The 15,612-nt window shown below is 37.2% G+C and overlaps 1 protein-coding gene across 3 annotated transcripts in view; it reads left to right on the forward strand.

Moving 5' to 3' along the window:
* The window catches only part of LOC144600657 (phosphatidylinositol-binding clathrin assembly protein-like), an 83,594-nt gene that overhangs the window by 57,028 nt on the left and 10,954 nt on the right, over positions 1–15,612 (forward strand). Inside the window, exons 11-18 of one of the 3 annotated variants that reach the window (XM_078412505.1) lie at positions 2,652–2,687; positions 2,799–2,947; positions 3,875–3,975; positions 9,022–9,105; positions 10,275–10,340; positions 11,375–11,485; positions 13,193–13,309; positions 15,435–15,465. In XM_078412505.1, coding sequence (XP_078268631.1) covers positions 2,652–2,687; positions 2,799–2,947; positions 3,875–3,975; positions 9,022–9,105; positions 10,275–10,340; positions 11,375–11,485; positions 13,193–13,309; positions 15,435–15,465 — 695 coding nt within the window. The remainder of the gene's footprint in view (positions 1–2,651; positions 2,688–2,798; positions 2,948–3,874; positions 3,976–9,021; positions 9,106–10,274; positions 10,341–11,374; positions 11,486–13,192; positions 13,310–15,434; positions 15,466–15,612) is intronic. The other 2 variants (XM_078412508.1, XM_078412506.1) reach the window with 2 other exon arrangements.

Below are 15,612 nucleotides of genomic sequence, written 5' to 3' on the forward strand. Positions count from 1 at the left end.
AGAACCAGGGGTCACAGCTTAAGGATAAGGGGGAAGTCTTTTAGGACCGAGATGAGAAAACATTTCTTCACACAGAGAGTGGCGAGTCTGTGGAATTCTCTGCCACAGAAGGTAGTTGAGGCCAGTTCATTGGCTATATTTAAGAGGGAGTTAGATGTGGCCCTTTTTGCTAAAAGGATCAGGGGGTATGGGGAGAAGGCAGGTACAGGTTACTGAGCTGGATGATCAGTCATGATCATATTGAATGGCGGTGCAGGCTCGAAGGGCCGAATGGCCTACTCCTGCACCTATTTTCTATGTTTCTATGTTCACATTTGGCTTGGGTATATTTTCCATTGTGACCAAAGTGAGGCTCACCATATAGTCCCATCTACTATAATCCCTGTTAATTTGCAGTCTTTATTTAATGATTGTCAGAACTGATAGCAAATTAGATTCATGATTTATGAATCTGATTTCAATTATTAAATTGTAGTGATAAGTAAAACAATATATTATGATAGAATCTTATGATTTCTGTGAAATTTTAAAGTTGCCAGTTGTGAAAGTAACTTTGAGCATTGTCCAGATGTAAATGGTTACCTAAATTCACATGGTCCCATTCAAATAAATAAAAGCGTCAATATGAAAAGTAGAAACAAGGACGCTGGTTTACAAACAAAAACACGAGTGCGGGAGTTACTCAGTGGGTCAGACAGCATCGCTGGAGAACATAGAAAGGTCATGTTTCAGGTCGGGACCCTTCTTCAGACTGATTGTTCCTATCCATGTTCTCCAGAGATGCTGATTGACCCTCTGAGTTACTCTGACACTTTGTCTTTTCAATATGAATGTATTGGGCTCTTCGGATCAAGGAGTTCATCCATAGACTCAGTGCGAGTCCAGTGGGTGCCCAGGAGATGAGTTGTACTGGAATGGTGGCACAGCGGTAGTGTTGCTGCCTTGCTGTGCCAGAGACACGGGTTTGATCTCGACTACGGGTGCTGTCTGTACGGAGTTTGTATGTTCTCACCGTGACAGCGTGGGTTTTCTCCGAGATCTTCGGTTTCCTCCCACACTTCAAAAACGTACAGGTTTGTAGGTTAATTGGCTTGGTATAAGTGTAAATTGTCCCTAGTGTGTAGGATAGTGTTAGTGTGTGGGGATCGCTGGTCGGTGTGGACTCGGGCTGAAGGGCCTGTTTCCGTTCTGTGTCTCTAAACTAAACTAATCTGACCTTGCATAGGCGCAGAACAGATGAAAACACTGATTGGCATTGTTTGCTTTCAAACACTATAGGTTTCCTTCCATTGTATTTTGGAAGTGAAAATATGGACTTCTCATTGCTCAGAAAATAAGTATCTAAATGAAGACTGAAGAGATATGGGAGATACAAAAATATAGACCATGTAAAAAAACATAACAAATACAGGAGCTTATTTCTAGAAGTTCTTGAAAAGTAGAGAAGTTATACAAATCCTTGCATAGAGTATATTTGGAAGTTTCTGTATAGTTTTGGTCATCATATCACAATAATGTTATGTAGGCATAAGACGCCGTACATAGTAAGATTCGCAAAGGTGATTCCAAATGAGAAGTTGTACATGTCGAGAAAAAATGAACAAGCTAGTCACTACTCTCCAGATAAAAACAGTAGGCTGGGGTCAAATCAAGTTAAGTAATGGCTAGATAGCGTGTTTTAAAGTATTTTGATTGTCCCGAGATGGAACAAAATGAAAGGTTATCAATGTAGTCATCAAGAAAACAAATGGAGAATTCTGAAGAAATATTGTTGCTCAATGGTGAGAATGTGGAACTCACTGTTAGGGAGTAGTAAAGGCATGAAGTATTGTATATAAAATGAGGCTGGAAAAGTATGAGGGGAAGGGAATAGAGAGTTATGATGGTGATTAAAGTAAAAGGGTTAAAAGAAGCTCAATTATGGACCTTAAATACTTTAATGCACTATTCAGCTGGATATCATTTACTGTGGTAGACATTTCTGAGTAGCGAGGTAATTTCATTATGGAGGGCATTGTAAACCTAGAAGATACAACTTTCAGGTGAGTATTTTAGAATATGATTTTTGATAGTGTTTTTGTTTTTTTTATAACCAAGTCTGTTTCTCCCCCTTGGCATCATCTGTGTTCTAGTCCAGGGATGTTAATGTTTTTTTATCACATGCCAACCTTGACCAATATGGGCTCAACTAACTCACATAAATTGAACTTGGGCCAAACCAAGTCTGCAAACCAACTAAAAACATGTAGTTTTGAAGAAAATATTGCAGTTTTTTAACCATTGCTTCATTGAAGAAACTAACCAGATACTGAAATAAGGAACTGCAGATGCTGGTTTACAAAATAAGACACAAAGTGCTGGAGTAACTCGGCAGGTCAGGCAGCATCTGTGGAGAACATGGATAGATAACGTTTTGGATCGTGGGTTCTTGTTAAGACTGGGAGTCTGAAGAAGGGCCCTGACCTGAAATGTCACCTGTCCATGTTTTTCAGAGATACTGCCTGATCTGCTGAGTTACTCCAGTACTTTGTGTCTGACCAGCTGTTGTTTGGTTGCAAGTAATCTGTCTCAGAATCTGAAATTGTGTGACCTTGGCTTAGAATCACTCCCCCCAACTAGCAGTACCTAATCTGTAATCACTGTACATGTAGGCAAATGATGCTACTCCACGTGGACTTCTGATGCAGGTAGGTAATATCCGTTATTATTTTAACAGTTGGATTCATTTTCATTTACCCTGTGTGTATTTTTTATTTGCAAGGACATCATGAGAAATTTGACGACTCTCTTCTTAACAGGAGCAGCGGCATAAAGAGATACCAATGCAACCCCAGTCAGCAACTGCATCTACCACCGTGTCTCCGAGCTCCACATCAGGGAAGAGTATCAACACGTCGACAGCAGTTGATCTATTCGCAGTGGCCACACCAGTATCAAGTACTAACAGGTAAATATATTTTACTTTTAATCCTAACTCCTTCATAATAGGTGTGAATCGTTAATCTTGTGTTACTAATTTAACCAGTTTGAGTTCACCTAATTGATCTGATTTGCATGCTGGGGACTGTCAGTTCTTCGACATTTTTATATCAATATAATAATAATAAAATAACAAAGAATAAAGAAAATTATCAGGTATTGAATTGTAAAAGTAAAATTAATCTTATGCCATCTTTTGTGCAAATTAGGCATGACCTGTTTAAGAAATTAGTATTAGAATAGATATTCTATTGTAATGGCCTTGCTTGAAACAGCATGGCAAGATTACCGAGCACTTCAATCAATCTTCTATAAAAGGAGCTGTGCACTCATACATAGTTCTAAAAAAAATAGCTGCTTGAATATTGATTTCTTCCATGTCGTCCTTTCACGGTTATTTGGAATTCTTTGGAGCATGAGTGACAGTAGTTTGCTGAACAGGAATGAAGTATGCAGTAGACTGTAATACTTTATTTCAAACTTTTTTTAATCTAGTTTGTTTTTAAAAAACATTGGATCTGATTTGTTATCTGCTATGATTTTTTATCTCTTGCTGATCTTTGTAAAAAGTATTTTAGTGCACTATCTTTTGGCACAATTCACACGGTGGAGAAGGCTCTGTGCTCCTTGGGCTCAGTGTCTGGAGCTTAAGAATGGTGACGAAGGCAGTTCAAACAGTGGAAAGCTTTGAATTTAACTTCTCAATGGATTCAATATAGATAGGCAGCATGCAGACATAAATTGAGACCAACAAAAATAGGCTTGGTTAACTACTGAGCTCTACCCTCCTGCATTTGCAGTGTCAACCTGGAAGTATAAGAAATATTTTATTCTAATATTTTATATTGGAAATCTCATGTGACATTAATTTGGAACTTTTTGGTTTCTTGTACAGTGCACCCAGTCTTTCCAATGATATCTTCAATATGCAGTCAGCTTTTGTGCCAACAGTGCAGAGCACCCCAGCAATATCAACCTCAGCTAATGCATGGGGGGGTAAGTTGTTCTTGTAAACTTTATCGATTATTTTGACACTATCCTCATTTTGGTAAAAAATGTACTTGTGCTGCTTGGGCTTGAAGTAGAATCAATAGCATTGTTTATTTCACATTCATGTATCAATGAGAATTTTTACTAAAGTCAAGTCAAGTCAAGTCAAATTTATTTGTCACATACACATACTCGATGTGCAGTGAAATGAAAGTGGCAATGCCTGCGGGTTGTGCACAAAAAGAATTACAGTTACAGCATATAAATAAAGTTAATAAGTTACTAAACATAGCACAAAAAGTTACAGTACAAGATTCTGTAGAAAGATAGTAAACTGATCTTTCTGGATCTACATCATCTTCCTTTAGCTTCCTTTGTCCCGCCTCCCTGACATCGGTCTGAGGAAGGGTCTCGACCCGAAACGTCACCCATTCCTTCTCTCCTGAGATGCTGCCTGACCTGCTGAGTTACTCCAGCATTTTGTGAAATAAATACATCATCTTAAATCTACACAGTTTTAAACCGTCAGCACATTATCCCAGAAAGGTTGTATTTCAATTACACTTGAGAATACTTAAGATTTTTTTTATTGCAGTGCCTATTTGCACCCTGCTTCCAACTGCTATTTTCCCAGTCCTGTGGTCGGACATCTTCTTTATGCAATTTCTATCAATTTTCTTTTAAACTTTTCAAGTTAAAAAAACATGCTTTGTAGCTGAAGTAAATGCAAATTATCTTTATAAATGGTAGTTGTAAAGGACCCACGCAATTTTTTCCACCCCCTCCAATATCATCAACTGCCTTCCATTCTGGTAGGCAAGGCAATTTTTCACACTCTTGCATATTATAAGTAGCTCAACAAATGTTGTTCCTTTGTTGGTTATGTTTGGCCTCCTCATCTCCGATCGCAGAAAGTTTACAAAAAGTTCAGAAAGCTGCAAATGAATTGTTAATTCTGAATCATGAGAATTTTATTTGACTTTTGCAATGCAAACTCCAAACAAAATAAAATCAAATCCTGATTCCTGGTCTTTCTCACCTTGCTCTCATTTGGAGTATAAATCTTCTGGTTAGGGGGTAAGCACTTTGCTGTATTTTAGATGTGCATTTAAAACAGATAAATGTGCACCAAGCTGCTTTTTCTTTCGTAAATAGATTTGCGACTTATTAATGCCTGAAATACTTGGGAAACCATAAGGATATTACAAATCATCACAAAATACATGTTATTTGCTGCAGGAGCTTCTAAAAATGGATCCCTTTAGAACACAATCATTCAAGTATATTTCATAATTGGACATTCACCATTAAATAAATTTTATATATAAATAATATAATAATATAAAATCATTATATGTGCGCATGTTTCACCCTTGAAGTGTCATTTGTCTCTAAATGGAAGCTTGGAAGTGTTAATGATTTGTGGCACACGCCATAATCTGATATCTATTGCTGACCTGTTGTCTAAAGCATAGAATAGTCATCAGTGGAACATAGTATTCTTGTCATGTGGCTCAAATATATCCATCTTAACCAATGTTAATGCTCATAAGGAGTTGAGGAATCTCAGGTTAGTGAATTCTTGCATAGTAAATCCATGATAAATGTTTGCTACTTTTCTCAGTTCATTCTTCGAGGAAGGTAAACTAAGATTTATTTTTTCACTGAAGACTTTAACTCATACTGATTGAAAGTTTGCATTTCAGTAGAATTATGAATGGTGCCTAATCTGGAGAAAGTAATAAATGTAGGGATGAAGAAGTGTTTAAGCACCTTTTAACCATTATTTAGTTTCCAAATAATGCTAAAACAATTATCCATGCAGATCGAATTTCATGATACAATTCCTGTTCATATCATATTATCAAAATAAGATTTGGAAACTCCCTAAGGGAAAATATCGGCAATTTAAACAATCATGTGAACAGTCATGTAACCTGTTTGGCATGACATCCTACAAGTTGCAAAGCTATCCAGAGCCATGTGACAAGAGTACTAGCTTCCACTGATGACCATTCTATGCTTTAGACAGCGAGCCAGCAATAGATATCGGATTCCAGAGCATGCTGCAAATTAGCATTTACAGCTTCAATCCAGGCTTCCATTTAGAGGCACGAGTGGCATGATGGACAATAAGAATGCAATAAAAAGCATTTTTTTTGCCATCTGACTTCATGCCTGAGGACATATTAAACTTCTAATTATTTTAGCAAGTAAACATGTTAGTTAAGCAAGACAGAAAATGCTGGGGTAACTCAGCGGGTCAGGCAGTATTTCTGGAGAAAAGGAAGAGGTCAGAACCCTTCTTCAGATAAGTTGTGCAATTTTGAATAAGTTTGTGTTTGAAAAGCCAGATTAAATCAATTGAAAATCAGAATCATTTGAAGAACGACAATGTAGGCTTTTCACCATCTATTACATCAAGATATAGAACAATAATGTCATTCAATTTTGTGCACGTTTTGAAGCAGTAAATTTACAAAGCATACTCTACATAAATCTAAGCTGCATAAGCTAGACTATTTTATAGAAGTCCTGATATTCAAATCAATGCTCATTGAAAAGGCCAAGGAATTTTAAGAATCATATGAGCCTAACTGAAACATGTGCATTTCTGGCAGCTGTTCTTCTTGCTTCAAAGTCTGTCAAGGAATTAAACCATTAGAGGTGTAAGGCGAACAAAAAACAATAGATCATGGAGCAGCAAAGGAATCTTGGAACTACTTCAATAATTTTAGCTACAAGAAAATATTTCTCTCCAGATCAAACATACAACACTGATGAAATGGGATAACCTGCAATAAGATAGACACAAAATCCTGTAGTAACTTAGCAGGTCAGGCAGCATCTCTGGAGAAGAGGACCTATCTTCGGTGTAAACCAAGATCTGTTTTATTGCTGCAGTTGTGAAATGACTGCTGCTGGATTTCAACAAAACAAAAATGGAGTTACTTCTCTAACATGTGGCACTGTCGAGGGATCTCATTGATTAAAACATTTTACCATTGGAAGACAAAGGTGAATGGATAAAGACTTTTTCATTATTGGCTTAATTGTGCCTGCTGTTCTTCAAGAAAGTACAACATAGCAAATATGTTCTCTTGCTGAGCAGCTAATTTGCAAATCTCGCCAATCTAACTTGCCTCTTGGGGATGATTTACCATCTTCTTGCCAACTAACATTACATCTTTAATGCAACTATGGACCAAGATATCATAGAAAACATGAAATGATTTTACTGGATAGCTATTTTAAAGGAAGCTGACATACTTAGAGATTCATGATAACAATTCCCCATCATTCTGCAGCATTGAAGACAGAATTCGTATTGATGTAAATGCATAGGATTCAGTCAGACTTGATGAGTTTGGAGAAAATTGTAGCCGCACTCATGTTCACTGAAGGATCTTTTGATGAAGAATTTGAGTACTTTAATGTTCAGTACAAAAATAATGCATTTGTTGACATTGTAAAGCACATTCCTTTCACAAATTCCCCGCTCTTTATGGATGGGACAACAGGGGATTTTTATTGTTTCGTCAGTTTACGCCAAGGTGTGATTTGGTATAGAATTTCTTCATGACTGCTGCTGACATTTGAAGCTTGGAACAAACATTGCAGCCTAGATTTCTGCACTTATTTGCTGGATCAACCATTGTTGAGAATGGCAATGTTGATGGAAGTGCCTCTTGCTGTGACTTAGTTAATTTACTTCTGTCATATGTGTGTGACCTTTCTGCAGAGGGTACTTGAGGTAATTTGTTTTATTTAAACATATAACTGATTTTCAGTCAAGATTTTAAAGATGAATATCCTATATAGTTTATTATTAACAGCTTGTAGAGATTATACTGTACAATATCAGATTCCTCACAGAATCTCTACTGGTCCCTTCTGAAGAGCCAAAGATATTCATCTCCCATGTGTAGGAAGGAACTGCAGATGCTGGTTTAAACCGAAGATAGACATAAAAAGCTAGAGTAACTCATCGGGTCAGCAGCTTACCAGTGGTATCAATATATTGATTTCTCAAATTTCAAGTAACCCTTGCATCTCCTCCTCTCTCCATCCCTCCCCCACCCAAGTCATACCAGCTTCAAAGTTGAATCTCATTGTCTACACTCGTTTCACCGAGGCTACAGCTGACAATGGCATGTTTCCTTTATCATCGTTACCTTTTTGGCATATCTTCCATTAATTTGTTCTATATCTCTCCACATTACCATCTACATCTCTTGTTTCCCTTTCCCCTGACTCTCAGTCCCAGGCAAGGCTTCCAGTTCCACGATGTTAGGCCGCAGAGAGACCGGAGATGCGATCCGGAAAGAAATCGCATCTCCGGCAAAGTAAGAGAATGAAAAAAGGTCTCCTCCCCCCCCCCCCCCCCCCCCCCCCACATAAAACAAATCAAAGAACATTTACACACACTTCTAAAACTTACCAAAAATAAAAAAAGGGTTCGAAAGGTACAGATAGACTGTAGGCGAGGCAGCCGTCGTGCGGTGCCCCCTGGTGGTATAAATATGTATTCATTTACACTCATTTAAACAATACTAACGATTAGCTTGGAACTGAGCATTTGCAAACTGGAAGCCTGATGGTAGTATGCAATGCTTTTTAATGATGTGCTGATTAAAATGCAAGTTTAAAGAAATATCGCTGAATAATGCAAGATACTGAACTGCAGAAAATAAATCACCCTGTTCTGCATCATAAACAAACTAAAAGGTTTATTGCAGATGCATTTTCTAGAAAGTGTAATAGCGTCATTATTTTGACTGACGGTTCTGATGCTATTTTTTTCAGGTCTGCATAAATTGGGTTTGAGTCTAAAGCTCTTTGTGGGGGCTATTAGTTTGTGTCAAACAAAAGGGATTATTATTGTAGTATTTATTTTCCTCATTCTTACTCCAGTGCATTTAATTTTTTTACATCCCTTTCAAATTGTCTTTCATAGCCAATGGAATACTTAGTGTTTAGTCATTTTTCAGTTCACCCATTTAATGAAGTGCCAAAAGCTTATTGTCCATAATGTCTGTAATTCTCTTCCAGATGTATTTAACTCCTTTGCTGAACCAAGTCCTGCTACGTCTACAAAAATTGAACATTTTCCTGAGGCAGATATGTTTGATTCAGGTATCTAATGTGTATAATAATTAGTGTAGTGATGACTCAATACAAAAAATGATAGAAATTGAAGCAAAGGAAGTGGGCATTTGGCCACCTTCACTATGCAAGTGGGCGTACTCTAATCCCATTTCCATATCATCCTGAAAATTATATCTGCTGATTTTCAGACCATCTTATCCTTTTTTTGTTTTAATTGGCAGAATTCGCAGTACAATTGTATTGAAATCTTTCAACCTTTTCTCAAGGAAAAAATTAATGGTCTATAATTAAAACAGAATCTTAATTACTTTTAAAAATCAAGGATATATATTTTTTTAACTTCCTGAAAGTTTATGGATTTTAACTTGTCGTGTTTCGGGAGGAACATTGCTCAGTTTGACTGAGGAAGCTAAATGTCACATTTCCAAGTTCGCTAATGATGTACTGAGTTGGATTGCAAGAAGGCAAAGCAGCTGCAAGGGAATACCATTAAGCTAAGAGAATGGGTTAGAAAATAAAAGATGGAATATAATGTGGAAAGATACGAGATCATCCACTTTGGTGCACAATCAGAGGAAGAGCTTATTTGTAAAATTCACATTAGATTGGTCATTCATAAGTTTTTGAAAGTTAATATGCAGTTGTGACACAGTAATTTAGAAAGGTAAATGGTATGTTGGCCTTTATTACGCAAAGAATTGAAAACACAAGTCAGCGTATTTTACTTCAGTTATATGTACACACGTGAGGCCATTTTGGGAGTGCAGTAAAGATTCTGCAGACTGGTTGCTGGATGGTGGGTTTAGCAAAGATTGAACAGACAAAGCTTGTATTCTGTAGAATTTAGAAGAATGAGGGTGGGTTCATTAAAACTTACGAATTTATTTTAGGGTTTGACTGAGTGGTTATGGGGAAGATGTTTTCCTGGCTGAGGGGTCTGGACCCAGACTTGTAGGATAGACCATTTAGAATTGAGATTAAAAAAAGCTTTTTGATGTAGAGTGGTGAACTTGGAGCTTTCACCCTAAGGACTGTCATTGAGATCAATAGATTTTTAGACACTAAAGGATATTTGAATAGGGCAGAAAAATGGAACTAACCGAGATTAGCCGTAATGAACAGTGGAGCAGCCTCAGAGCCATATTGTCTACTCCTATTCCTAATTACTTTACCTGAACTCTCCTTTTCTGCATCAGATTCTTTCACCTCAAAAGGACCAGCTCCTGTTCCTGAAGTTATTCCTAACCATGACCCTTTTCTTGGTGAGTTGCTTTCTTTGGAGAAGTACGTTTATCTGCTCTCTGTCTCCTCATTGCTGTCTCCCAATGCATACATGTTTGCACTTGGCTTGTTACCAAGTTAATCTCAAATGCTTTTCATGTTTTTATACTGCATCACAGCTTGCTTGTGCTTACAACTGCTCATCATCCCATTTAACTCCATTATTTTCCCCCACTCACTTGCACTACAATCATTTGTAGACAAATTGCATGTGCATTCTTTGCTTTTTGCCCTTTTTTCAATCATGCATTCTTTCTTGATGGTATTGAGTACAAGAGTCAGGAAATCATATTGCAGCTTTGTAAAAAAATGGTTTTGCTGGATTGGGAGTATTGTGTGCAGTTTTGATTGCCCTACCAGAGGAAGGATGTGGAGGCTTTGGAAAGCGTGCAGAAGAGGTTTACCAGAATGCTGCCTGGATTAGAGGGTATTAGTTATAGAGGTTGGACAAACTTGGATGTGTGGCCATGGTTGAGTATTTCTGTAGTAATGAACCACAGTGGCAGTAGATCTATAAACATGAGGGGGAAGTTGAAGATCATAATTGCTCCTCTTTTGGAATAATGGATGTCATTATTTTTGGAAACAACTGGCATCGAAAGAAAGGAAGTATATTCATGTGGTCATTTGGGAAAATTATTCAGCAAGTATAACAGCTCTACTGCCAGAAACTCAAGATAGTAAATGAACAAGGTTTTGGAATTGAAATGTTTCATATTACTGCCAGTTCCAAAAGTATATTCTTTTACATGTGTAAAATTGTACATCTAGTTGAATATGACCAGAGAATCTTGACAAATGTTCTTTTCTCAATCAGCACCTTTCAAACAAGATTATTATCTTAATTGTTGTATTGTGGAATCATGAGTATACACAATAGCTGCATCATTTCAAAAGTAAGCAATTTTTGAAAACCACTTTGGAACATCTGATGGATGAAATAAGTCACGATTTTTCCCTGTTTGGTTTATGTTTTCTTAATAATGATTCTTTGTATCAAACATTTTCCCCCTAGGATTTGCTCCTCAACCTGTCCCTCAGATGATTGCTCCAACAGCAATGAATGTGGACTTTGACTCAGTGTTTGGAGCTAAGTTGGGTGCCACTGATGCCCAGAATGCAAGCGGTAATGCCCAGTCCTAAATTGCTTTACTTATACTAAATCTTTCTAGTATTTCACAAATTGTAGCAGCATTTGCAGTAATAATGTTGTTATATACTCTAGCAACGCCACTTTTACAAAACAGTGCAGTTTGACTTTTTCCCCCAAGCAAGATCCTCAGTGTTTCTCGTTGGTTCTCATCCTTTGGTCAGGGAAATTATCCTGATAATCACAAAGAGATTTAGCACTAGATATTTGACCTGTAAAACATCCAATTCTCTTTTTTTGATGGTAAACTACATGGGGATTTTTGGTAGTTTTCCATTATGCCATTTCAGTAGTAGAGAGGCACAAGACCATTATCTGCTGCACCTTGAAGCAATTTAGTTTGAGCATTTTCTGGCTTTGTTTAATTCCTTTCAGATTTATGTGAAGTATGTAGTTGTGTTGTACCAACAGATAACATAATAGGAACATAAGAGCATGAATAGGCTTGGTGGTCCCAAAGCCTGAGGCACCATTCGGTGCAACCAAAGCTGCTCTCTGCTCAAAATATGTAACTTAATGGAATATCTTCTGGTTTCCAGTTGTGGGAGAGGCTGGGACCAAAGGGCACACGGTCAGAATAAAAGGATGTACCTTTAGAATGGAAATGAGGAGGAATTTATTGAGCCAGATGGTGGCGAATCTGTTGAATTCATTGCCCCAGACTGCTGTGGAGGCCAACTCGGATTGGGTATTTTTATGGCGGAGATTGACAAGTTCTTGATTAGTATGGGTAAGAAGGCAGGAGATCGGGGTTGAGAAGAAAAAATATATGAATGGTCTAATTCTGCCCCTATGTCTTACGGCCTTGTGTTTATTAGAAATAAATCAACCTTGGGGTTTCTAATTAAGAATTGACTTAGTATTGATTGCCATTGTGTTTGTAGAAATATTTCTACCTTCACTATTTGTATAAAGTCAATTTAAGTGGACCATACTGAGACAATGTTAAAAGAATTCTTTCAGAATGTGAAAACTAGATTTTTTAATGTTTTTGTCTGTTTATATATGCCACATTTATTACATGGAGTTTTGACATTGATTCAGCTTTCTTATTCACTCTCTTTACATGCTTCCATTTTGACCTGATGTCTTCGTGCTAAATGAATGGTAAGTTGGGTTTTCATTGCATGGCTGACTAAAATCTGGTCATGAGAGATCAAATTTAGTTTAATTAACACATGAGACCTCAGAGATTGTGAACTTAGTATGTGCTTCAATCCTGCCTGTCTCAGTGGTAACCTGTATTTATATAAACATTTATAATATCGCAAAACATCCCTAAGGAACTTCACAAAACCTTTATATAAAGCCACAAAGAGATATAAAAGAGATAGTCAAAAAGCTGGTCAAAGTGTATTAAATAATGTTCTAGTTAAAGACAAAACGATGATGGCTTTTAATCTTACTTTTCAATCCAAAATTGCTAACAAGTTCACTAAATGTTAAATACATTCATATTTTAATCAGTTTAGCTTCGCTCTAACAATACCGTAATTTTTCGGGAATAGATAGAAAAGTAGTTTAAGAATTTTAGATTTTTGTAAAACAAAGAATTTGTACGCATCACACAATTCCTCAATGACTCAGGACAGAATAGATAAACAAAACTTTGAAGGATTTTACAAGTGATATTTGCTTTAATCTTGTGATTCTGTTATGTTCTGACAGGGTTTGGTCAACCAGGTGAAATGTTGATGCCAACTCTCCTCGCCAAAAATCAGACAACTCCAGCAGTGAACCAGCAGAATAACAAGCTATTAGCAACTGACTTGGATTCATCCCTTGCAAACCTTGTGGGCAGTATGTATATAAAAACAAGATACCCGATAGCCTTTGTTATGTTAACAGAGTCAGCTAAGATTAAAGAAATGACCATTTGAAATTATTTTCCTATACTAATAGGTTTAGCTTTATTGTCACGTATACCAAGGAAATCAATGAAAATCATGCTGTTCAAACGGATCAGCTGTACCATATGTAGATACAATCAGTTTAACATGTACAATAGATAGAGCAAAGGGGAAGATACATGGTGCAGAATATAGTTCTCAGTATTATAATGCCTTAATAGACAATGTCCAATGTCCGGAATCCTGATAACGGAGGGGAGTCTGGTAGTGCATGCTTTCAAGCTTCTGTACCTTCTGTCAGATGGGAGCAGGAAGAAGAAGGAATGACTGGGTTGGGACAACTCTTTGATTATGTTTCTTGCCTTTCTGAGGCAGTATGAAGTGTAGATGAAGTCGATGGTGGGAAGTCTAGTCTGGATGATGGTCTTGGCTACGTCCGCAACTCTGTAATTTCTTGCGTTCTTGGGCAGAGCGGTTCCCAATCCAAGCAGTGATGCAACCCTACCTTTTGCTTTTTATGGTGCATCTGTAGACATTTGTAAGAGTCATTGCAGGCATGCAAATTTCTTGTTTCCAGAAGAAGTAGAAGCATTGATGCACATGTTGCATCAATGTGGTTGGTCGACAATAGATTTTTGGTCAAATTTATACCAAGGAACTTGAAACTCTCAACCATTTCCACTTTGGCACCATTGATGTCGATTGAGGCATGTACTCCACCAGGCTGCCTGTAGTTAATAACTATCTCCTTCATCTTACTGACATTGAGGGAGAGGTTATTGTCCAGACACCATGTCACTAAGTCCCCCATCTCCTTGCCTGTACTCATAAAACACAAAAACCTAGGAATGCTCAGCAGGTCAGGCAGCAACTGTGAATAGAGACAGTTAATTTTTCAGGTCAAAAATTCGTTATCAAAACGAGAAAACTATCTTGTTTTAAGTTGCAGAAATGTGTGGTGGTGGTGGGGGGGGGGGTCATGAGAGTTGCTCAATAGGACAATGGGAATGACTAATAGGGTAGGGCCAGACTGGCTGGGCTGATTCTTTAAACCAAAGGATGGTGAAATTAATAGCTCATGCACTGAGAATGGAGGAGGAGCTGAATTCACTGTTACATTAGGTACAGAAAAAGGAGAGAGAAAGAAGCAATTAAACTGAACAAGAAATTACACAGTTTTAAAAGATTTTAGATTTTACAGTTACAAGATTTTAACACCAGACGGAACAGTACACAATGTACTTTCAGGTAATTAATCTGTGAGAAGAGGTATTATTGTGAAAAATATGTACTTTCAGGAAATTAATCTGTAAGGAGGTATTGTGAAAAATACCTCCTTACAGAAAAATTTCTAATATGATATTATTTCTAAAAAATGTAAGGCCTGTGCTAGCTACAGACCTTAATTTAAAGCAGAATTTAAGGCAGCTCTTCTCCAAGAAGCCCTTCTTGCTTAAGTCCATACTCCGCCACCTCCAGTTTAAATTCCATTTGGAATATTTTGGAGGACCAAGAACCAGACATGGAAGGAAAGTAAAAGCCCATGAATTATGGAAGAAAATGATATTTAAATGTTATTTTTTTTAAAACACAAAGTGCCAAAGTAACTCAGCAGGTCAGACAGCATCAGGTCAGGCAGTATTTAAAAACATGGCTCAGTGAGAGAAAGCAAAATAATTTAAGAGAAAAAAGTTATTAATTGGAGAACCAAACAACAGCAGCTTGATTGTGCTAGGGAATGTTTTGAGTTAACCTCAACATGTAGATCAAGACTCAGTTTCACATTTCTTAGAGAACCTTGGAACTATGCTGTTAATTTTAGGTAACACTGCTGTCTTGAACATAACTATACAATTTCAGAAGAAATGGAAGTCATGTTGATCCTTGATCTGATTAACTGTTCTATGGTATAGCCCTATAAAAAAAAGTCAAGCTTGTTTTCTTTGTATTTTTGAAATAAAAATAAAACTGCCTAATATATCTCCATATTTTCACTGCCTCTGTTTTATGGTACTGTTCAAGACCATAATTGACTACTGTATTGAAACTCCTTTTACTTTTCCTTCTTTTCATAGATTTGAATTTTGGAGGAACCCCAATGAAAAAGTAAGGACTTTAATATTAAATAATTTTACTGCTTCAGGAATCTGAATTCCCATTGTGGGGAAGATATCAAATCTTTTGGAAATAACTGCAGATGCTGGTTTAAATCGAAGATGGTCACAAAATGCTGGAGGAATCAGCGGGACACTG

Source organism: Rhinoraja longicauda, chromosome 15 (assembly GCF_053455715.1).
Source record: "Rhinoraja longicauda isolate Sanriku21f chromosome 15, sRhiLon1.1, whole genome shotgun sequence".
In the NCBI taxonomy this organism is placed as follows: Eukaryota; Metazoa; Chordata; class Chondrichthyes; order Rajiformes; family Arhynchobatidae; genus Rhinoraja; species Rhinoraja longicauda.